Genomic DNA, 25564 nt, shown 5'->3' on the forward strand with positions numbered 1-25564 from the left:
AGCTTCCTGGTAAACATTACGGTTACAAAAGTTGCAGTTCCCGGGATGCGTGAGAAGCAGTAAGGCATTTTTGAATGTTATCGCGTTCCGCTCTTAAAGGCGAACCTCTAACGCAGACACATATATACCTGTGTGCGCGTGTGCGTGCGTGCGTGTGTGCGTGTGTGTGTGTCCGCGCACGCATGGCAAGCAGGAAAACGCAGCTATCTTTGTGCACTTCATATAGCCCTCTGCGAAGATTTCAAACTCGACGTTATGAGCACAAAAAAGAAATAAAGAAGCATTTACACGAACAGCGCTAGACGACTAAATGAAGTTTATCCTGTTTCACTTTGCCTCATAAGTACATGATCAGAAGCTAACGATAAACTAACTGTCCCGGGTAGAGAAAGAAAGGGCTCTTAGAAAAGGAAACGGTCGGACGAAGAAAGCTGAGTGCAATTCGGTGCCACTCCACAAATGGATCCGTTTCTCTCTCGTCGTACTTTCGCTGATTGTGCTATCAATCTACCTGAGCCTTCTGGCAGCCGCGTTGTCTGCTATCTTTATTTACTTGCGGACTCGTTCGGTTGTTTCACTTGAGAGAGTTAGTGCAGCGAAAGAAGCCGCAAATAAACCAGCGCGCCACTTCATTTCTCGTAAACGCTCCCTCCTCCCCCACGACCCCTCTTCACAATCAACAATGGCATTGTCTTTGTGACACAAGTGTTATCCTTTAGCTCTGTACGTTGGTGCTTTTTTTCAGTTATTTAAATACTAAATGTAATTACTGCTCGAACACCCGCAATTCCCCATCGCTTACAAATAAATTCTTATAGCAGAAAAAAAAATGTCCGAAAGGTGAAAACTAGTGCACACTTTCCTGCTCTCTTGCGTCTGTCTGTCTGTCTGTGCCTGCGTGTGTGTGTGTGTGTGTGTGTGTGTGTGTGGAGGGAGGGAGGGAGTCCACGTTGTGCACATTCAGCGAAATTCCGAAGTAATTCACATGCAGAAGAACCAAAGGAACTGCACATTCTATTAGTATATGCGCACACAGCGAACGGCAAAAAAAAAAATGTCGCAGTTTCGCCCTGAAAGGCGGAGCATCGATTGCGATAGCAAATTAGTAGACAGCTGTACGAAATAAGGAGAGTAGTTTTATCGGCCGTATAAAGTTGTAAATATTCGCTTACTAACTAAATAAACAAGCACGGTGTCATGCGCGCACAGGTAAACATGAACACATCTCGCTCGATGACCGCGGAAACTCGTCGAAACGCTGGAGCTTGCCAGCGGCAGCGAGCAGACTGACCTTCGCGCTGGCTCTCGATTCAACGCGAACTAAACGTCGAAAGCGCAGCGCGTACGAAGCTACCGGCACTCGGCGAATGCACTTTGGCCCATCGCAGATCGCTTTGAAGATGAGGCACACGCGGGCGCACACTTCGGCCGTGTCGCAGATCGCTTTGAAGATAGCTCCGTGAGCAGCAGCCGCGTAAGCAGAACGCACCCTCCCCCCTCTTGTGTCCGTCGCCTCCTCCCCGTGCCTCGCGCGTGAACGAAGACCGTGCGATTCCGGCCGCCTTCCTCTCTCGCGTGCGCGAGATAAAGCTGCGATTTCCGACTCACCCTCGCACGCTTTCACTCGCACACACAACGGACGTCACGCGGCGACGATTTCATCGCCGTTGGACTTTATACGGAACATCACTACGACGGCGACGGCAAAAAATGCGGTTGGAGTGTCCATATAATTGCTATCGCAATAAAACGCTTTCACAGAACCGCCGCGAGGTGTTGATGGACAATCGCCAACCCTACGCGCCATGCTGCTTTCATAAAAATTCATGGGGCCGCAACATTCATATAAGGATGGATTACTAGTGAAGCTATTTAGGCTGCATGCATGAGCTGCGTACAACATGAAATCACACATTTGTTTTTCTTCATACGGCACCAAATTACACCAACACAAGCGCCACCATGGTCACCGCACCTCCCATGCATCTGCCGCAACCACTGATGCAGCTGCGCCGGCAGCTCCGACGCGCGTGACGGTATAACCACAGAAGCGCAGGCCACGTGGACAGCAGCCATCGCCACATTCTTTCGACCTATCATTCGTCAAAGAGGATTTAAAACAACTAAACCGCATGAAGGCCAACCTGCTACACTAAGTGCACTTTCTTATATATATATATATATATATATATATATATATATTATATATATAGTACTTTTCTTACGACGCCGAATTTATGTGGTTCTATTTGGACCCAAGGTATGAAACTTATGTTTGGAAGTTGGCGGAGTGCTTGAAGCCTGCGTCACCTGCGCCGCGGGTCGGCCCGGTATTGCACAATCTCCGGGATCGGCCCACGCATTCCTGGCCCACACGGACGTAAACCGGCCAGGGTATCCCCCTGGGAATGGTTGCGGGGGACGCATACGGGGGTTAGAGGTAAACAGCTTCGCTGTAAAGAACTGTACCTTCAAAGCGTGCAGGCTGTTCACTTCTTATATAAACCACTGTGTAAACTTCGTATTCAAATGTCTGTATGTGGAAAGCTTACTTCGAAGCAGTGCACCTAATTTCGATAACTTCCAATGGCGATGTTACTTGAGACAAAGCTAATGTAGTATGGCTGCTTGAATGCTCAACGTACAATGTGCAATGCATATGCAAAACAGAAACTAGTTATCACTTTCGTCTTAACACAGGGCGCAGGCTAGGAGCATCCCTAATCTTCCGGTTTCGAAGCACGTTAACGAGCCTGGCCAATCCTTTGACGATATTAAAGCCACAATTTTGCAGTCAGGCTTTCAATGGCCTTCCGAAGTTGGTGATAATGGCTCGCTCTTACACACAAATTAATGACCATTCATTAGGTTGTCAGTGCAAACATGGGAAAAACAGCCCAGTTTTCACTTCTGTCATTGAGACTGATGTTCGCAATTTTATTTGTGCTCTTACAAGGCGCCTTTCTATCTCGCATAAGATACGCTTTTCTTTTTCATATTTTTTTAATCTCCGTCGGGTGGTTACTTCATTTTTATGTTTCCTAATGGTCACGCTACTCACGAAACCTGTTTTCAGTTTTATAGTTTCTGTATCGCTCAATCTAATCGCCTTCGCCATTCGTTCACTATATGATACGCGGTACCTTTAACTGCAATTCTTGCTTGTACACCGTAAAAAATGGCTGTAACACGCAATAATACCCTTATAAGCGGTCTTTGCAGCCGCAAGTTGGAATACGCTAGCGCAAGACAGGGGTAAGTGGAGATCGCAGGGAGAGGCCTTCTTCCTGCAGTGGACATAAAATATAAGCTGATGATGATGATGAAGCGGTCTCCTGTGTAACGCTGCTAACTCTGATTAATACCATAGCACTGCTGCAACGTTATTTCAAGATAATTTTTGCCTTATGTGTGCTAATTCTCTTAATTATATATATATATATATATATATATATATATATATATATTTGTTTTAGCTGTGCAAATACCCACATATGCTTAACAATCGACTGAACTGTTTTCTGTGCAGTGACGGCGCCGAGTCCCGTCCTGAAAGGTGACGAAGCATATGGCCCCCGACTGCTCCTGGAACCTCCAAGCATGGTGCGCTTTTCGAGCGACGCTGGCACTGTCCTGCAGTGCACGGCCGATGGTCGGCCCACGCCCACCATCTCGTGGGAAATGGCCGACGGCAGCCCAGCGCATGCGGTAAGGGAGGACCCGAAGCCGTTATTTCAAAGCTGAATATTTCCGGCGCTTTTACGAAAGAAAATCAAGAGAACATATAGAATGAACGCTGTTCTTCACCTGTAATATGTAATTTTCGGCTTGTGACTTCAGTGCGAACAATGTTGTCTCAGTAGAACGTTAGGTCGTAGTGTTTTACGCCCCAAATCTTGGCGATGAATTCAGGGGAACGCCGTTGCGAAAGGCTCCGCACTAATTTTGACAACCAGGGTTTCGTTAACGTAGATTCAGTGTACGGAACAAGAGCGTTCCTGAATTCTGTTCTAATTGGAATATGGCCACCACAACCGGGCATCGATCCCTCGACCTGTTGCTGTGCAGCTGAACGCCACAGGGTCTGACCCACGACGGCGGGTGCATAGAACGTTCAGAGCAACATCTAAATAAATACATGCGCTGACAGCTGCACATTTCTCGTTATGTAAAACAACAAAGAGCGAGTCAGAGGCCGCTCACACAATGTCGAAGCCTAAGCTATTCAAGAGCAGAGAAAAGACTCGGTAAAATCAACTAGCTCAGTTCCCCTGAGGAAGCCACGCGTTTTTTTTTTATTCAGCACTTTCACGTGGCCAAAGCGTGTCGCGCTGACGTGTCCTGAAAGCTTGCTCCCTGTTCGCGCAGGTTCCGGGCATTCGGGAGTTCCGCTCGGACGGATCGCTGGTTCTGCGACCGTTCGGAAGTTCGCAGTTCCTCGCCGAAGTGCACTCGGCTACCTACCGCTGCTTGGCTTCCAACAACCAAGGGCGCGTCAAAGGCCGCTTGGTACACGTCCGTGGCGGTGAGCGCCAATAAGTCTGCGTTCAAATGTCATGACATTCCAAGGCGTGTTTCGTTCTAAAACTTAAATAACACAGTGGACCTCTATAAAAGAACGTATATGCTACAGAGTGGCCTATGAAGAAGCGTACGTATCCCGATCGCGCACAGGCATTTTAGGTAATTGTAGCTCCGACAGCTTCCCTTGGGCTCATGCACAGCGCGCATGTACGTGCATGTGATATGGAAGCTAGGAAAAGTGAACGTTCGAGGAGAAGGAATAATTGCAGTTATCCTAGCAATCGCAGTTCATAGTTTGTGTATTTTTATGATTATGATGATTCTTGAACCTAGATTTGCCTTACACGTGAAAATGGGGTCATTTTCTTGGAATTGGTGACTTGCAGCGCTTTCTGCCGTTGGTGATCCTTACGGATCACTACTAACAATAACAAAAAGAAAAAAATAGATTCAGTCACTGCGAGTCAAAGACACCGCTAAGCACTCTCATTGTGATGTACGCCTGCATATGACCTAGCGACCCTAGACATTTACCGGAACTAATGTTTACATAAGCAATGCCTAAGATTGGTCCTCCCTATATACTTGATTGGCTAAGTGAACTGTTCGAGAGAAGAAGGGTAACCGAGGGGCTCGATTTTTGTTAATCATGACCATATCGATCCCCTCTGTTTCCCTTCTCTCGTTAATTCATAGTGAGAGTCTTGAATCTCGCAGCGTTGATGTCATTAGGCAGCATACGAGGGTTTCTTAGCACACGTGTTACGTGACGCAATCGGGCAAAAAAAGGATGTTCCACATCCACCCACCATGTCTCTGAGCGGCACTGGTTAACACTCCCAGGGCTAGATCAAGTATACATAAATACCTAAGTTAGTGGACGGATTGATAACCGTCGCCCAAGCACAATTGGTAGTGCAACGCACGCGTAATGCATAGGTTGTGGGTTCGTCTCCCACCGGCGACACGTTATCTGTTCGTCCACTTTCATTTACCCTTTCTTTATTATTTTATGCGTTTAAATTTTAACCACATCTAATTCAATTATCCCTATATATATCCTCATTTCTCGCGCTTTCATTATGTATTTACGTTAAAAGAAAAAAAAACGCGTGTCCAGCGGAACGCAATGGCAACTGTCATCGGAGCCTGCGGTTAATTCATACTACTTCTTTCTCGCAAATGAAAGCCTGCGATTAAAATTTAACCCAAAAGTCATTCTAATTGGAGCATAGACTGGGGACAGAAATTATACATTAACTGTTTGCTTTCCGACGAAAAGGAATAAGGAGGAAGAGGGGCGAAGTTCGCGAGTACGCAACGCTAACGACGGTAGCAGCTTAATGACGAGCACCTGCTCAGCTACAAGCAGGTGAAAATAGAGGTACGCGGGAAATGAAACGAGAAATGTTCAAGCCGGGGACAGCGCTTTCCGCATGGAGAAACGCGTTAGCCATACGCACGGCTTGTCTCTCTCTAAACAAAAGTGGTCTCCCATGTTGTGCTCAATTTAACCGAACGTCTATTCGTTCTTTCTGCCGTAGTATTGTCGCCCACTGGAAGAAGTGTCTATTTCTATACAGCGCCACTAGGGGTCTCCCTCACCCTCTTCACGCAACCACCTCCTCCTGGGCTATAAAACTTTCCAGCTCAGGAGCTCCCGTCGATAATAAGCAAGAAAGAACAGAAAACAACGCGATAAGTTGTCCAAACAGTGGATCGCTTGGGTGGCCAACTAATTAGCCGTGAAGCTTCATGAAGTTTCACCAATATATAAATAAATGTAGACGGGGTCCCATTGAAAAAAAAAAGACAAGTGGAGGTGCCAACTTCAGTTAACAAAAACAGAACGATGCAGGATTGACCATACCGGCAACTAATAGAATACAGTGCAGTAGACGTAGTGAAGCTCTTAAACGAAAACACCAAAACTTGTCGGGAATAAAGTATTACACAAGCTACTACCACATGATTTGGACATTTTTTAGATGCTAAAAAGGAAGAAAACTGACATACAAGAGCACGTCGTTTACATACCGGCATGAAGAAAAGGTTCTCGCCCGGGTGATGCTGCATTAATATTATACGTCGGATTAATGATGTTTTTCTTTCGTAACAGATTTTCTTTACTTCTCAACCACCTTCGTTGTTCGCTGTCACTGTTGTCTGTTGCGTGTTCTTTTTTTCTGTAATAATTGTGTGCGTAGAGAATGTTATGAATCTTTGTGGCACACGAACTTTCATACAAAGTGCTTGTATTTACTCAGTTATCAATGAAAGACTGTGAGGACATGACAGTGGCCTGTCTTCGAAAACGCTGCTACGCGATTCCTCTGCTGTGATCTCTCAATCACACACTTTTAGTGACTACTGGAGAATACTGGAGCGTATCTCGCGTGCCAGGCGCACACGTTTAGAGCGCCATTCACCGTTAAGGACTTCGTTAAGCCTACACCAGTAGTTCTTTTCCTTAAGATCGGGTAACTCGGTTGGCCGCGCTGCACTGAGTGAAAGTTACTTGGCGATATCGTGCAAATGCTGTGTCAATGAAGCCGCTAGACTACAACGTATAGTTAGCAGGAAGGACTTCATTTGATACACGAGGACAAATATAGATTGCTGACTTTCTAGGGCCCTGACCTAAAAGCGGGTATGCTATGCGACGCGCGGAGGTCTTGCTATTACTGTGAATAGCATTCGTTGCCTCCTTCAGCCATTATTTCATGGTCACTGCGTCAGCGTAACACGGTCGTCTTCACGGTTACATGCTCATGGCCGAACTTGGCAAGCGAGCGCCATAACAAAGTAGGACAGTATCGGAGTATGGAGGGGGGGGGGGATACAACCGAATCATCGAAAGTCTCAGAATTACCACTACGCGTGTTAAATCAACGGGACTTTAGGAATATGGTCTGTTGCTACATTGTCGCTACATTGCTCGACTGATATTCGCATTACCGCCGACAGACATCGTGAGACGAGTTTCTGCCGTAATTTCTATACTTTCCCATTGAGGAACTAAATACATTATTTTACCTTTTGTCCGTCCTCTGGGCTTGATTCGTTAGTTCATTCTTAGTTTTCATTTTTCGCAATTATTCATTTTTCTCTTCCCTTCATGTATATCTCAGACTCCTCATCTCATGTAGCCAGCCCTGCATATATAACAAGGTTGACATGTTCAGTTTCCATCGAACTACCTATTTCTTTATAGAGGGTGGAAGTGGGCAATTCTACCCTTCAATTGTCAAGCGATCATCTCAATTGACACCATGCAACGGTACATCAACAAACAATAACGCAGAACGAAAGTAATCTTTCTGCCATCAGTACGCTGGGCGGAGCAGCTTAGGTTTCAATTACTGCTAGATCTGCATGTGTATAACGATGCGGCTGCGATGACCAACCTCCTAAGACCGGAAAGACGTCCTGCTCGCAGTACTGATATACAGTAACATTGGATGCTCGTCAAGATTTCTGCTCAGCCAACGCGCGAATGCTGTCGTTATTCTCTGCCCTTTAGTCGAGTACGCGTCAGCGTTTTTCTCGCACAAAGGCGGTCCAGTTGTTCTGGGCCAGCGACCCGACTGCGCCAAACAAAACAAGACGCGAAACGAAAGGTCCCTTTCACATCCTCGGTGCCGAGGTTGGGTCAGCATTTGTCACAGGTCGCTTGGCGTACTAACATGAGTAATCAGAGCCCTACCGAGCCGGCTCCTAGGCAGCACTTCCGCGCTAGAAAGAATCCGTCTCTAGTCCGCATCAGTGAGCGTTGCTGCGAAGGGACGACGAGGCTCTCTCGGACGGAAGCGACAAAAAAAAAAAAATTGAGCAGCCAGTCCCTCTCACCTTTAACCGGCAGATGGTTTTTGCTGTTGTCTCAACTGCTGCTGCTGCTGCTGTTGTTGTCAGCGTCGCGTTTTAAATGTAGCTTGTATCCAAGAAGGGTGATTGGTAAAGGTTCGCCATGGAAAGTGCTCGAGATTTCTATCGGGCGCAAACTTTAAGGTAAATAATATCAATATAAAAAGATCACGTGAAATAATTGAAAAGTTAAGAGGCCAATTTTCGATGGAGCCACTAGAGCAAACAAAAAAAATCAAAGCAAATATAACGTGTGTTTTTAATGTGAAAAGAGCGTTTAACGTGTTAGCCTCTGGTAGGGACCATGTAGTCACACACAAACTCACAAACATCCTTTCGGGTACCACCCCGGCTGGTTGCACGAAAAGATAACATAAGAGCAGAGGAGGTAAGACCAATACGGCCAAAGGATAGCTCAAAGAATATATTTGCGAAGCAAATTATTGTCGATGACCAGGCCCTCTGAATCTTTTTCCTAGCTGTCATTATGTCCCCAGAACTGTTTATAGCTCGATAGAGATGTATTTTTTATTTCAGATGTAGAAAATTTGAAAGGTATGCTTCACAAATATACACTATTCGGGCAAGAGTAAAGATGACAAAGACAACAAGAACAAAATAACAACAACGACAATGAACACGAACAGAATTACCCACCATAGAAACAGCAGCGCCATGAATACATCATCATGTAATCAACAACAAGAACAACAACACAGCAACAGCAACAAGACCAGGGGCCGAGTCGACTTAACAGTTTTTCGTTGGTAAGTATTCTTATCCAATGGTTGGCCACCTTCACTAATGGTATGTGCAGCATCAGAAAAGGCTGGAACTTCTTACGAACAAAAATAGTGTAAGAGATTTTTATGAATGCAGTCTCTGTTTACATTGTGTAGGTGATATCGTGCTTGTACTAACGTTGCTATGTTTAGAACAACTGGTTGACATCGCATAAACAGCTGTTCACAATGGAAGATGCCGAAGGCTATGACAAGAACAGATCTGCTAGAAGGATCCCGTTGGCTTTTTTTTAGGGTTATTTTGCTCGCGTACATGAAAAGGAAGTAGGCGTGAGGGGGTGGGCTTCAAATAGAAGATCCCTAAGACGGTTGGTCAAGAAAATAGATGAAATGGTCCGAGGCAATCACTGCAGCGTACACGACTCGACGTCTTTTTGATGGAATGACATCTGGACGAAAGAGACCTGCGTAAGAAATGCGAGCCGACAAGCGCAGCGCCTGCTCAAGCTGACAGATTATCGCGGAAAGCCCCAAGGAAACTGGGTTTCCCTGTAAAATACTCGAAGCACATGGTGGTGACAGCTGTTCTTTTTTTTTCTTTCTTTGTTTGTTATTAGCAAAAGTACAAAGAGCAGATAAGCACGAAACAGATACACACGAAGCGTTTGTCTGCAGTGTGCCATTACGGAGAGCCATACTTTTTCCGAATGTTTTTCTTCTATTCGTTCTTTGCGAGGAAACGGACTACAATACTGTTCCTACTCTAGACGACTAGGTAACATTGCAAGCAATAAAGAGAGAAAGCAAGGAGAGGAAAGGCAGGGAGGTCAACCAGACGAACCGTCCCGTTTGAAAGCAATAAAATCTTTTGAACAAACTCGGGAGCTGCTATAAGCTAGTCTGAGCCGAGCTCTGGCAAAATATTGTCGCTGCTGCCAATTTTTTTTTGCTTTATTTTATTGGTACCTGGAAGTGCGAAAGTGTGGTGAGGGACATTTCGTTTTCTTGAGTACGTTATAGACTATCAACTTGTCCAAACCGCCACTCTTGTGCACATTATCTGGATTGACATGCATTTCATATTGTTTCGCTTAGATTGTTTATTGGATTGTGATTGGTTACAAAAAATATAAAAGTGCCAAAAGCACAATCTATGCCATAGTTGACTAATGTTTGACCACTGGAGTTCTTTAACATGCGCCCGATCGACCGGTACACAAGCGCTCTTGCACTCCGCCCCCATTGGAATATAGCCACCTAACCTAACTTAACCTAACCTGGGACCATCATACGAGGCTCAGGTTAGCCACTGAGTTACTATACAACTTTTCTCCTGATCGCTGACGAGGCACAGCCACATTTCTGATATAAAATGCTGCAAAACTACGCAGACAGCATTAACGCTTACTTCGTTTATGTCAGCCGTTATAGACTCCCAGAACTTGGTCAGAGTAATCGGTTTTGGGGATTTCATGAGTGAGCTAAAATTGGCAGCTATGAATATCTATAACATAGATTCAGGGTAAAACATTTCTGGCACTGTCAAATTACTTCTCCTGTAATGTCACTTAGTTATGTCTCTCTGTCAAAGGATAAAGCTCTTGTCGATGAATATAACATGTAGTGTAAATAAAATTGTTAAAAAATGAATCCCTATAAAGTGAACAGAAGGAAAAAATGAATAAGATAATTTTTCATTTGCGTATAAAACAGCCTCAAATCTTTTTTTTTTGTCTTAAATGCACGTAAAGGCCTGATAACAACGACGCAAGTGGCATCTAATAACTTTACAAAGACTATCGTCACTTGTTTGCGCGCAGCCGAGCTGTCAATGAATACCTTACATACAATCGGCACATTTTACTTAATCCGTCTTCTGCCCTTCCTCGAGTTCATTCTCAATTTTTTGCGTTAAGCGATGACTGCGTGAGACAGCGAGCGAGCTTGTCAGGAGGAGCTTCCGCTGAATGTGCCAATAAAGATAGCATTAAACCTGATACTTACTGTCGCAGATAAATTAACAATTGAGTGGTCATCCTTTAATGCGCCGACAGGCTCCGTTGAGAGCGAGCGAGTGAGCAAGAGAGCAAAAGTGCACGCGAGCGCGGGTGTGCGTGTGTACGTGTATGCGCGCATTTCTGCGTGTGTGCGTGCGTGTGCGTGTGTGCGTGTGGCGTGCCGCAGGGCACACTTACTGTTTGCCAAAATGTCCTCAGCAGCGCAAAACCATACCCATCGATACACCGTGGTGGGTCACACTACTATTCAGAAGCGTGCTGTGTAAATACGCCTCAACGCAAGTGCTGTGCCTACGCGTTCAATATCACTTTAGGCAATCTTGAAGTGTTCGAAACATAGCTCTAGCTTCGTATCGATCTCGCGTCCAGGCCGCCTTGAGTGCCCATCTCTTCCCTCTTAGTTTACATGTGTCGTTCTTATTTCCTTTCATGTCGTCTTTCTCTTTAGAACTCACCAAGTGAGGAATAGTTTCAAAGGAAAAGTGCTCCAAACAATCCGTGAACCTTTGAAACTGTTCAGCCGGCAAAAGAAATTAAAGTGGATAGATTTTCGCATTGACCGATCACTCTGCATGACAGTCGAAGCTGCCGTGTGCAAGTTTTATCCAGTAAATGTAGATGTGAAGATTAGCAAGATAACAAGCTCTCTATGCGACACAGCACGAGAGGGCAAGAATGGAGTAATTAAAAAAAAAACACTTTTTTTAGTGTCTTATGTCACGATTACGGTGCACTTGAAGAATAAGAGAAATATGTTTTAGGTGGCATCAATGTTTTGTTAGCTTCGAAGCTAATGAGATCAGATTATATAAATAAATTTTGAAATATAACGTCCCACAAAACTGAATATTGGGCTGGACGCCGTAGCGAAGAGCTCCGAATTAGTTTTGACCACCTGGGTTTTTTTATAACGTGCCGGAATATCTGAATACAGAGTAAATCCAGAATAAATAGGGGCGTGGTAGTAGTTTTTTATGTCTAGTTTTTTATTGTTATTAGAAGGCCAATTTGTGTGCATTAAGCTCCAACATTGGTTTCTTGAAGGTAGTATGTGGCAGAATGAGCCACACAGCCGCACTGCGTCGGTACGACTGGCTATGAGAGCATTCGTGGTTGTTAAATTAAGCGCATACAGTTTTCGTCTATTAGCCTGATCAGATTACCCAATCGCGTAAATATGAAAGGTGCCTATCGAAAGGTCACTAAGATATGAGGTTTCCTTTCTTACTAGCGAACGCACATGGCGTCACTTCAGCGGAAGCTATCAGCGCCTACACTGGTAGTCCTAATTATATTGAGCAAAATACGATGATAATTACTCAGAAAGTGCAAGAATATTCCATGAATGATACGTTTAGGCCAGGTTCCTTTTAAAAATCCGAATTTCATTATTATGGATCGAATATTAGTGGAACAACCATGTAATTAAATAGACGTCTTTAAATTTTTTATTGTTTTTAGGCACAGAAGGCAAACAACATGCCATATGGTCCTATTATTTCGTTCGAGACGTCTGAAAAATAAATTATCGTTTAGTATTTGCAAGTGATGAGTGTCTACGTTGTTTACCTCTTCTTAGAAGTCGCTATATCAGCATTTGCGCAAGACCAAGAAAAAAAAAGAAAAAAGAACTAAAGAAGAAAAGAAACACAAGCAGACGGCGACTTGGAGTGATTTTTGGCAGGACATTAAAGGACAGCAAACAAATATGAAAAAAAAGAGTAATGTACAAAGCAACGACGAACATAAAATAACAGAGTACGAACGGTCGATTCGAAAACGAAAGCAGTCAAAAGACGTAACCTTTTGTTACACAGCAGTATTGGCTACGTAAGCACGAAACAGAAATGCTTAAAGAACGGGGAAAATGTGCTGATCAAAGTTGGTGTCAAGCTCCAAACACGAAAGTGAACTTGCGAAAAATGTGGTGGCTCCTGCAGGCTAAGGCAGTTTTTATTGCACAGAGGGACAATTTTCATTTTTGGGAAGCCGCGGGCAGGCACCAAATCTCTGTGTGGATGCAGCAGACGCGCAGGCAAATACGCGCAAGCTGTAAAAGTGGGGCTGAAAGTGTAGGCTTATATGGTACACATATGCGAGGGTCAGTGCTGCATATAGTCACGCCTCTAACCTGGAGGTGTGTTGATAGCGCCTTTCGTCTGCGGACCCTTCTTTCAAAAAAAAAAAAAAAAAAGGCTTGTCAAGCACGCCAGCTATAGCCCCGGTAAAAGAAGTGGTTTGCCTCAGCTTGGCTCGTCTTGGCTATATATGGGAGCTCCGCAATCTCCCTCGCCGCCGTTTGGTCGTAGGGTCCGTTCCGCCGACCGCGAAGGAAGCGAGGCAGGCGTCTGCGTCGAGGCTGATAAAAGCTGCCCTGATAGATGGTGCGGCTAGCAAAAGATCGCGCGCTAAAGAAAAAAAGGCGCGTTTATATAAGCCAAGCAGCACAGTGGGAAGGCAGCCTATCCCCTTGAAGGGCCACAGGGAGCAGTTGCCCGCTTTAATCAGCCACGACAGAATAAACAAACAATATCAGGTCTGTAGATCCTCCAGTGGATAAGGGTGACTGATTTAATTAGCGCGTCGCGAGAACTTGCAGCGTTGTAGCTCTAGAACTGATGGCCATCGTAAAACCTCCCAAAAGATGAAAAAAGAAAGCATTGCGCTACTCAGCTGCTCAGGAAGCTACCTGATCATGGCGCCGAAGATTAAAGACCTAATTACCTTCATATAATTCTTATCGCTCTTGATCAACTGGAGTATGTTTGTAACAACAAGTGCGTGGTTAGCAAGTTTGTAAAAAAAATCATCAGAAAGCTTTAGTTTTGGCATGCAGGCTGCTCTTTATAGACGTTTAACATAGTAGATCTACCTCTCTTTGTCACATGCGTGCCCCGTTGGCATCCCCCAACTGGCGTCCTCTCGATTTTCGTTTCATTGTGTAAAGTCGAAATTTTCAATAATTCAGCATGGACAGGGATATACAGGTATATCGGCTTAAGCTTAGAAGACAGTTGATAAAGCTTCAAATGCAAGTGATGTAAAACTGACACCCGCCATTCGTTAGCAATGTTGCAAGAAGCATTAAAACATCGGAGGGTGTCCTTGGGTGAATTTAACCACGCTGACGTTTAACTCCGAGAGTTAAATTTTGTATGCTTAATTAAAAGAATCCTCGCAGACAAGAAAGTATAGAGCTGTCGACAAAAACCTGTGCAGAGAGTGAATAGATCCGGCCCAGACTATATGGAGCCCAATCATAGATTGACTCGTAGTTCATTAAAATTTAATAACTTATCTACCAGAAAATTTTGGTTGTATTTGGAAATTATTGCAGGCCTTAGGGGCCTTAGTGGTTTGCTTTCATATGAGAATCCCATCAACATTTTCCAAGCGTTTACATAGATCTGATAAATGTTTTTTTATTGTTTTCGTATGACCGTGTGCGCATTCTGTGTGCCTCTGTCAATGGCTAAGCATCTAATAGCTCAATCAACCAACCAATCAATCAATCAATCAATCAATATGTTATTGAATTGACGAATGGAATACTTATTAATTACCAATTAGCTTTCATTCATGCAATTTCCACAAATACATGGTACGTGAGAGTATACAGAAAGAGGTCTCAGAGCACGAGCCTGCAAAGGGACCTGATGTTACTGAATAAGATGGCAAGTTACCGTGACTAAGTCATACATTAACTAATAGCGAAAGACGAAACGTTCAACGCAAGTAAGGCTGCATCTATACTGTTCCGAATGTACTACAAATCTATAGAGTACTGCTATATATGAGCGTAATTGTATCACTGGAACGAGTTACGACGGCGCTACAGTTCTTTCAGTGGAGCATGACCATCGCCGTACCGGAAACAAGCACGCATCCTACACGTGTTCGGCGAGATAATAGAGGCGGCAGAAGAAAACCACTATGCTAACGTTGCATATACTGTCTTCCACAAAGGCGTTCGTAGTCTTCCATTCACATTGGCGAAGGCACATCCTTTGCACAACTTTAAAAAAACTCAGTTACAGTGGCCAGCGACCTCACAGCGACGTAATGCGAAGTCATATTGTATTCCGCCTGCAACGTGCGTATATGAGGTTTCATGAAACGTCGCATATTAGAAAGCAAGGCATACTCTTGGCAGTCATTTAAGAAAATAAATATTTTATGTTAAATAAATGCAAAAACCAAAAGAAAAGAGTGGTCTGCGTGTAATTTACAGACTTTGCATATAATGTGAAAGGCCTTGACAGCTGCAGTAGCAGCAGTTCATTCTTTGCATTGTGTTACTTCGGCGCTTCTGTAAGTTCTGGCCCTGACAGCAGCGATGTAAACCGTAAATGAGCTGCGATAATCGACGGCGCGGCTTTCTTGGATTCGTCAACCCCGGAAATTGTGTCTACGTGAGCCAGTGAAGAAGCCACCCGATGGAAGGCAGACTCATTCTTTCTGGTGAGGTCTTTTGCTTATTTCGCGAACAAAAGCCTCCCTCTATTGCATTTAAGCGATCAGGTGGGCGGCTACGAAATGAGTTTTATTGCGAGACGCTTCCTGTCCTTAATGTACTCGCAATGACATCTTCCCTGGTTATCAGCAACGCACGCCATTCGGACAAAAGTGAAGAACCATGTTTCACCGCAAAATAGCAATCCAAACTTTATCTTTCATTAAAGGGACACTAAAGGTAAATATTACGTGAACGTGGACTTAAAATACCATTCCAGGAACCTCGCAAGGCTTGTTTCGTGCTAAGAAAAGACATAGTTGAAGAGAAAGTAGCGTCAGAAGGGTTTGCACAAGTGTAGCGCAAAAAGTTTAGCATGACGTCCATGCCAACAAATGCACTGGATCTGCCGTAATTTCTTCCTCTGTATGCTTTTCAACGATGAAATTTGTAAATAAATGTTCACGCGAAACTGTTCCTTCCAACAGCAACCGACCCTACTTCCAGCTCGCGGCATTGTGAATGACATTAAATCCTGTAGAAACTTTTGAAAACTGCTGCGCCGCCTAATTCTTACCCTCTGCCTTTGTATTTCCTCTCGCAGTGGCACCGGAGAACCTCGTAGTCTCTGTACCGGATGTCTACGCCATTCGAGGAAATGCAGCCGTTCTACGTTGCCACTTGCCGACTTCGGTGAGAGATTACGTCACAGTGACATCGTGGATCCGCAGTGATGGTCTCGCAGTGGCAAACACGGCCCCCATCGGGCAACGGAGTAAGTGAAAGTGCGTACAAGAACTTCCCCGACAAAGAGAAAGAGGCGAGTGAGAGTAATTCCGTTGTTCAGAGCCCTCATTGCCGGACCAAATTGTGATGAGCGCCTATAAGCTTATGGCTGAAAGCGAAATAGTAGTACTGGTTCTTACATTCACTATAAAAAATAAAAAAGTCAGTTCATGAGGACGAAATGCAGTAATCGCGAAAAAAGTATAGTGATTAAGAGCATTAAATTTTGGATGAAAATATAAATTGAGGTACAGTAAAAATAGTAAACTAGAGTGTTGCGTAAGCCCACACAATGCAATTCGCATTCACCAGTGTCAATTGTTTATCTCCAAAATACAAAAGGACAATTATATATACCTATTTACACCGGCCGCAACATCTCGTGCTCGCAACATCAGTCTACGCCGACAGTGCTATGTGATACGCATCTGCCATCGTAATAGCTGGCGCTAGCGTTTATAATGGCTCTACCTATAGGAACACTGTTACACCGAGACGAACGCAAACAGAGCGAACTTTTTTGCACAGCCACTTTGTATCCGTACAGTGTCGTTATGAAACAAAACACACAATACTTCGAGTGCAAAATGCTCGGCACAACAGCAGATTGTTATTGACAGCAGATGGTCGGCACTGTTTCGCGAGAAGCTTCAGGAAGCCCGCTTCCGATTTTTCGCTCGAAGGCAGCCTGCCGCGATCATTGATCTTCTCAGTCCGTCTCACCTCGAAAGAGCGTCTCGAAACGAGCGCCGTAATTAGGTGTTTCTGCTCCAAACGCGGAACGCTCAATCGTTACGAGCGAGATGGTTCTCGCGCCTGTTTTGTTCTCTTCATTCTCCTCACGCTCGTCTACTTCGTATAACATCGGCGCGTGGCTGGTTTCCGGCGATCAACTTCGAGCTAACCTCGATGGGTCCGGCAGGCGTGTCGTTCGCTCTGCCAGTTCGCTTGTTCCGACGCATCGAGCCAACCGGCTGAGAAAATGGTCGGCAGCCTTATGCTATACGAAGGCTTGCAGGCAGAAAGCGTTCCGAGAGGATCAATAAGAAAAATCGACCAAGGCGAAGCGCTCGATACGAAGCTGCCATCATGAGTGACGTTTAGTCTTATAAAAGCCGATTGGTGCTTCATTTTCTTTTTTGCCTCTGGAATGCTGTACATGTTTGCCGTGACTGTCCGTCAGAAGCGATTTGCCAGATCTTGAAAGCAACGAGCAGGCAAGATTGTGAACGGATCGAGGCCGGCTAGGTACGTCCAAGCATCGTGGAATGCCTAGATTAAATATTTAAATTAAGGGGAAAATTTTTTGGCAGCTCCCGATGTTAGTATGCGAGTGGACTGAACACAGCGAAAAGTTCAAGGTGCATTGAATATATTTACCTGGCTTTATGAACGAGTCGAAATATGAATTTTTACGTGTTTTCTCATTCAGCCAAGAGAAAACTATTGGTCCAGCAGGAACGCAGTAGCTTGTGCAAACATGAGGGTGCAATTTGTAGTAGGGGCTGAATCGACGGGGAAGCATAACTGATAGAGTACCTGTGAAACTTCGCTGGAGTTTATGCTATGGGAAGTCTTCAAGAGCTGCTGTTCACACAAGCCACGACCCAGAAGAGGAGGGTTTTTCGTTATATTACATGTCCTATGGTAGCCAAAAAGTTAAAGTGATACACTTCTTCCGTGCCAAATGGGTAAACTTGTTCTCCATTTATTGCAACTGGGGATAAGTTTAAGAAAATTATTCAGGAAATAGAGTTGTTTTCAGTTTGTCCTTCGGGAAAGTGGTAAGCTCGTAAGCTCACGACAATCACAATCTGGGGTTCCTGAGATCTGGGTATCTGGCAACTTTCGTCTAGTCAAATGATTTAATGCCTTCTTGTGCACGTACGACAACAAAAAAGTCGTCAAATGAAGCATTGAACTGAAAATATACCAAGTTAGCATAAAGCTATCATCGTTCTGCTGCCCTGTGGCAGGAGATTAGTGGAAACAAGGCACACACGACAAGTGGGAAAAAATTAAATTACGGGGTTTTATGTGCCACAACCACGATCTGATTATGAGGCACGCTGTAGTGGGGGTCTCCAGAAAATTTCGACCAGTTGGGGTTCTTTAACGTGCACCTAAATCGAAGTACGCGGGTGTTTTAGCATTTCGCCCCCATCGAAATGTGGCCGCCGTGGCCAGGATTCGATCATGTGACCTCGTGCTCGGCAGCCCAACACCATAGCAACTAAGCAACCACGGCGGGTCATACGACAAGTGAACCGCAAACTGTCAACTAAGCATTATTCGAAACGAAAGAACAATTTATGCGCGTAACAGCAACCACCCGATGCGGTGTATGCGTTAAGCTCTGTACGGAGCATTAAGAATGCCCGAGTCAGTTCACTCCGCACTGTTATTGTGCACTTTTATTTTCCAGGCTTTAAAAATATCGCAGGAGGCGTGTTTCCAAACGAGATCCGACATGAAGGTGCAGTTAGAGACAACTGAACTGAACCACGGAGTAAGTGAACGGAGCTAATCAGCTAAGTTCACAATGAAAATAAAAATTATCTGACCAGCCCCGGACAACAGAGATAAATATATCGCTGACCATATCCTCTAACGACGTGTCACTTTCATTTTGGTTAATTTGATTCTGGCTACGTAAAATGAACTACATGAGTGTGCAACGGTGAAACGCTATGCCGACATTCGTGAGCATCACTAAAAATGACTAGAAAACAAAAATAACTTGAATTCTTGCATCAGTACTCATTGCTAGGAAATGACTGATGAGTTTACGTGGTTCAAGGATGCTCGCGTAGGCAGCGAACGTCGCGCATGTTCTCTGCAGCGCAATAAACGCAGCCGTGAGCACTTGGGCGACGGCTCTGTGGTTAGAGTGACTTGTAAGTGCGGGCCCTAAGTCCAGGAGAGGATGCCGCGGCTATAGTTTTGCTCTATGCGCAAGAGTTTCAGACAGGTTGCGATGTCGTGTACGCCCCCACGGTAATTGTTTATATCAAAGTAATGTTCAGGTCTTTAAATTCGCTCAATAACAAGAACAGCAATTACCTTGCACTGGTAGTAACGGCTTTTAGGTAGTAACGCACTGCACTGGTAGTAACGGCATTTAGGCCAAATGACGGCGCCAACAAGACGTTATTCTGTGCCGGCATGCTTCCGTACGCAGCAAACTGAAAAAGAAAGTTCCTGTGCTGCTAAGCTCACAATGAAATATTACAGATAATAAAATCGATAATAACCTGACAAGCCATAAAGAAACTATCCATCGTAACCACCCTTCGGATGTATGAACTAAACGCACTAAAATGTGCACCAAGCCAAAAAAAAAAAAAAGGAAGGCGTTCAAGGCGCACAGCCAAGTAATCAGTCTAAGTGGACTACCCACACAACACTGAGGAAACGTGGAGAAACGGATGGGGTCTGATGCTGAGATTGCAGGCTGCCGGCGATCCACAACAACTGCCTCAGTTCGCTGTGGGACCAATACTTGCTGTCTACACAGAACATTACACTATTTTTTTTACAACCACCAGACCCCAGCCAACGGCTTGAAACGAGAAGGACATTCACTTCAATGGGGTGGCTCCGGTCGTTTCATGTGTGCCAGGCAATCACTTTTACAGCCTGCCATCCTCACCGCTTTCTGTAGAATTTGAAACCTTTGTCTCTGCATTCAAAACAGAGAGACCATCGCAGGAATTGAAAGTAGGACGCTGGCAGTAAGCAAGCGTACAAACTGAGATCGGGTTACAAGGCTAGACATTCGAGTTACGAAGGGGCATCGTAGGACTCTAAACAGCTGTGAAATACCGAGTGAGATATGGATTACGCGTTGGCCACCCGTAATTGCACCACGACCGTTGTTACGCATCCGATGACAACGAACGATGCTGTGAGGTGGTGACCCATTTTGTGAAGAAAGGGGGATGCGGCGCCTCTCGGTAGTGTAGCACTAATATTTATTGCTTCTTTTTTAAAGTCACGCTCCGGGAAATTTTGATGTGTTGCGGCCATTATAGGCTACTGCCGTTATTGCAACCAAACGCTTTCAGCGATATTGAACGGATGCCAGGCAGGATGCTTTCGTAATAATCGAGAAAGTTATGAGTACGAGAAATCGGGAGTGCCAGTATTTACGCTCGAAACGTAGATAAGATACCTTATGCTTGCTGTTTTGCATTTGATTTGATGTTTTGTTCCTCATCATTTTCGGGAAGTATCTGATATCGTGGTGTAACGCAAATACAAGGTAGCAAAGTTAGTAGCAGCTGTTTTTCACTTGCTGCTTGAACCGCTAGCCACCTTTTCCCTCGAAACATACGATCATTACAAAGGCGAACTTTCGCAACTCAATCAGTAGATTTTGCTGCGAAATGCCCAATGCCGTATATAGGCATTCGCTACTATAGCAGCTCATTTTGTAGATTTTTTAGTTGTCATAAGTTCTAGCAAATATGCCTAATCATGATATGATGGCATTTCAAAAGTATATCATTATTAGTTCACCTTAGATACCACTCAACTTTCACATAATCATCACTTCACAAAACGGGTACGTTTCTAGCTACACAGTAGGAATTATGCCTCATGTTCTCTTGTGAATCCTATTGAATAAGCTTGTATCGAAACCTCTCTAAAAGGAAATTTACAGCGTTTTAGCCAGAAGCGCTATATGGGCAAGTTAGTCACTCACTGACCCTAATAATAACATTTCCACTTGTGTACGATTTCATCCTTAGTAAAAATTCCATTTCGGTTGTGCCTAACAAAGTGATGATTATCTTATGCACGCAAGCTTCCCAGCGGTGGTAACAGAATGACCCCAATGAGGATTTAAGTGCAAGTCACTCAAATTGTCTTGAGTTGGCTACCTGTAGCGAGAAACTCATTCGCTCTAATTTTGTGCGCCTCTCATTTTTGATCAACAGGTTCGGAAAGCAAATATGTGATGCTACCAACGGGTGAGCTGATCATCCGCGAGGTGTCAGCCTCTGAAGCATTCCACAGCTACCGTTGCCAGGTGCATGACGCTCTCACTGGTCAGAGCCACCTAAGCAGCACTGCCGGAAAAGTGATCGTCACAGGTGAGTTCGGACGCATAATTATCTAACATAAGTCGTGGAATACTTATTTTACGCATTTAGTTCGACTTCGCAGTAAAGTAGGTTCACTCATCTTGTGCGGAGGTGGAGAAAACATACTTCATTCAAGGGCGGAAGTATTCGCGATTAATTATTTATCAGGAAGAAGTGGTTAGTGCAACTACACTCTCGGACAGAAGTGCAACTACACTCTCGGACAGATAGAAGTTGCGAGTGCTTACTTCAATTTTAGAGCACAAAACGGGAAGCAATGAAATAAAGGAAGACACGACGAATATTCAAGGTAACCTGGTTCGAGGTCAACGCAGAATTACCTGGGAAATCGTCCTTTTATGTAGAAAATCTGATTTTCATGGACAGAAGGGACAATGCAGAGCTGTATTTTGAGAGGCTTTATAATTTTTTTTAATGAGAGAGATAGCGTTTTCATGCATTGAAGCATTTATTGTTTCTATAGTATTTAAAAAAATACTTTTTGTTGTCTTCAGTGTTGATATTGTGCATCATGTTGGGAAACAGCGTAACTTCGTTTCGTGATGCATTCGGTGGTTTCTGTTCAACAGAAGCAAGCGAGGAACGTGCTGACATTTTTTTGTGTGTGTACCCTAATTCAAAACAGTTCATGTCCTCAGAATTATTCGATCTTTATTATTACTGGATCAAGAACTTATATCCGTGGCGATTTTCGTCCAGCCATATGAACTGGAGAACACGCCATTTTGTTGCTGTGTTTCTTTTTCTCCTACAATAATATTACAGTTGACGCACGTTTGTCAAAACTGTTGTCTTGCCAGAAAAGGTTGCCAGAAATGCCTTTCGCCTCATGCCATCATCACACCATATTTATTGAACAATATATCAAGTATATGAAGAAACCGTGGGCAAAGTCGTTCCCAACAATTGCAACTAAACAAAAATAAATATGTTACTGGCAGAAAACGCAATGAAATGATCTTGCCACGCAGATTCTCACCCAGACGCACAGCCGCCACTCTCCGTGCCTTATGTGGTGCTTCAAAAATAATGACAGAACCAGCAAGATTGTGCGTACGCGCTAAGTGAAATGCTAACTTTTCGTGTCATATGGGCTATTTTTGTGTTGCTACAAGGCAGTTTTTTTTCATGCATATTTTTGCAACAAAACATATCGACCTGGGAATAAGATTGATTAGCTAACACACTTTGTTTTCGCGCGGTTTACTTTATGTTAAGGTGGAATAAAGAATTAAATGCATAACGGAAACTTGCGTATGAGAAATAGAGGCACCTACTCGTCTTAGAGGTGATCCATCATTTCCGAGAGGAACAGAGCTGCTGCCATAAAACAAAAGATCGTGCTGCGTAAATTTTTTCACCATAATGGAGAACGATGACCTAGCAACGAATTGCGTAGACGAAAGAAAACGGTTAAACGTCTTAATGCTACCCTTTCTTGCAAAGGGTGTACAAGTGCGGGCGTGCGATAATTGACAAGTCAGCAAACATGCCTACTAACGGTCACGCATTGAGTAGGAATGCGTTTTGACGAAAACGTTACAGCCCACCGACTTACATGCGGAAAAAAAGAAGCAGTAACGATTGAGTGAGCACAAACTTTGCTGACACACACACACATTGTTCAAAGAGGACGCAGCTTTGAGGGGTCGATATGAAAGAAGGGTACTGGAACGCGGAAGCGTGCCACTTGATCGATCACTCAGCTTCCGGTAGATTCCTTATTTTTTTTTCATGTAGCTGACTTATTCACCCGAAACATGATAAGTACGGTATTAAGTTAGTTCCAGAATGGATGATTGATCACTCTCAAGTTTCTGACAAGCATACCAGTGGCGCTCAAACAAGCGCAAACATAGTGTCCGTGAGACTGGCTTATTAACCGACGAGGCTGGTTGATTGATAAGGCATATCATAAGCGTTCAAATCAGGCGTGGGAAAACAGTCATAGAGATGCAGGTAATGTAACGCGGATATTGTGAGAGAGCGATATAGCAAGGCTATGTATTGCCTGACTCTTCTTTTCGAGCAGATGTGCGGCCCAGTGTTCGAAGTCCTTGACTTACCACTTCTCTTTTGAGTACTTTTATTTATTTATTCATTTATTTATTTGATTATTTACTTACTTATTTATTTACTCCTTTATTTATCGTACCTTAAAGGCTCCTGTGTGGGACACGGAGTAAGAGGAGTAAACAAAACATGAGGAAAAGATTACACTTGGTGACAAACAATATTAGCAATAAAAGAAGAGCGGAATGGATATAAATCGGGGTCACAGTAAAATATAGGTAATCATCAGCAGAAGTGGTGTACTTACGTGGTCTTTCCTGGCCGAATGCTTCCGGAGACGCCAAACGCACCTCCACACTGCCGTCTGCAGCAAGTGAAGGATAGTACTGGCAGAGTGTAAGCAGGGCAAACTGGCCTCTGGCTAGAGTCTATAAAAATACAAAATAGAGAGCCAGGTAATCCAAAATTTTTATTACAGTAAGTGTGCAGATTACGTGAGCTGAATGCAGACCCAGTTCTTATGTAAACTACGGATAAAGTATTGAACATGTTCCCATTTTCTTGAAACAAAGGCTGGCTACAGCTTCTTTCTGCACTGAACCTCTATATTTGCTACTTTTTCTTGGTCAATGAATGAGGAACTGAAATATTGCAACATTTTTTTGTTTTAGTTCCGTCTGCTACACCCAAGAAAAAAATCAAGAAAAAATACAGCAAGTGCACTAAAGGCTTCGCAGTAGCGAAATCCAATGCATTCTCGTCGTTTACATGCAATTATTTGAAAAAAAAAATAACTTGCATGTTAAGCTACATATCACCCATTGCTAACAAACACTTACCGTGACACATACGAGACAGTGATTCAGAGGAGACGGAGGTGACTGTGCCGGGGTCGCTTTCTGGAAGGACGGAAGAAATAAGTAACACTTAAGCTTCCCTATTGCACAATTGCTTGAACAAATCTCAAAATTGTTCTCGTAAAATAGTGCTATCAATTCATGCAGTTCAGTTCTGATTATATTTTGTTGCAGGATTTCATCTAGAAATATGCCCCGAAAATTTAATAAGCAATGTTCCAAGTTTTAGTGCTACTATACAGTCATGAAGCATGTTAAGCATTGCTGGTTTCTGAATAGCTGGCTGGGAATATGAGACATCGATGTTTTAGAGCTAGTTTTCTTGATCGATGAACTATTTTTGATTCATCTTGTCAAGGATTAGAAGAGTTTTATTTATTTTGACATGATGTTTCTGCAAAATTTCCATAAGAGGAAAACTAACTTCCAGTGGTTTAAAGCTGCTGGGCAACTGAGCACTGCAATTTTTGCTCCTGCAGAAATTCTGCTACAGAGTGGCAAGCAAACTCAGGGATAGCTTTGCAGCGCGTGTCAAGAACTGGCTTCGCTGTGTAGTAGCACCAAGCGCAGCGCGACTTTATAAGAACATGAATTTGCTTGTTATCAGCGAAAACTGTTCGGATTTTTAGTTTAGCCTAATAATCGGACACATCGCGCACTGCAGTTGAGCAACCGATAAAGGGAAGCTAACCTGCACGCTTTCTTGGCGCACGCAGAGTAAATTGCACTGTGTAACGTCACATGGCACCCGGCGCCGTAGCAGATGACGTAGAAAAGACAGCGCTCGTCGTGCTCTTTGCACTTGCGCCGTGCATTGCCAATTGGTTTCGGTACGAAAATAATCAACTACAGAAGCACATATATTCGCGACCACTAATCACTTGTTCTCCTTGCCTTCATCGATGAGGGACGGCTCTTTCACCCCAACAGTAGGCACAGCTGGCCGACCACAACAGTCTATTTTTGGCTGGGTTGGCATTGTCCCCTTCTTTGAAGTGGCCCGAGCACAGGCGGTAGCCGTTTTACACCTTTTCCCATGTCAGCCCTGCCAGGTCTCCCCTTTTAGCCTAATTTCGGCGTATGTAACATCTGGAAAATCGGTAAATTACCGCGTGGTCATGATTAAAGAACACTTCAAAGCGAAACCAAAGTTGAAAGTATGAAGAAGCGATGAAAAAGTTATCTCCTAGGCACA

The 25564-nt window shown here is 44.1% G+C and overlaps 1 protein-coding gene and 1 non-coding gene across 2 annotated transcripts in view; both read left to right on the forward strand.

Annotated features, from left to right (window-relative positions):
* The window catches only part of LOC119448624 (Down syndrome cell adhesion molecule-like protein Dscam2), a 138869-nt gene that overhangs the window by 4438 nt on the left and 108867 nt on the right, over positions 1-25564 (forward strand). Inside the window, exons 2-5 of the mRNA XM_049666438.1 lie at positions 3530-3708; positions 4369-4525; positions 16207-16377; positions 21332-21487. Coding sequence (XP_049522395.1) covers positions 3530-3708; positions 4369-4525; positions 16207-16377; positions 21332-21487 — 663 coding nt within the window. The remainder of the gene's footprint in view (positions 1-3529; positions 3709-4368; positions 4526-16206; positions 16378-21331; positions 21488-25564) is intronic.
* On the forward strand, positions 2179-2364 carry LOC119451165 (U2 spliceosomal RNA). Its single transcript, XR_005191705.1, has one exon. It is a non-coding gene; the product is annotated as a U2 spliceosomal RNA (small nuclear RNA).

The sequence above is a fragment of the Dermacentor silvarum genome, chromosome 4 (genome assembly GCF_013339745.2).
Source record: "Dermacentor silvarum isolate Dsil-2018 chromosome 4, BIME_Dsil_1.4, whole genome shotgun sequence".
In the NCBI taxonomy this organism is placed as follows: domain Eukaryota; kingdom Metazoa; phylum Arthropoda; class Arachnida; order Ixodida; family Ixodidae; genus Dermacentor; species Dermacentor silvarum.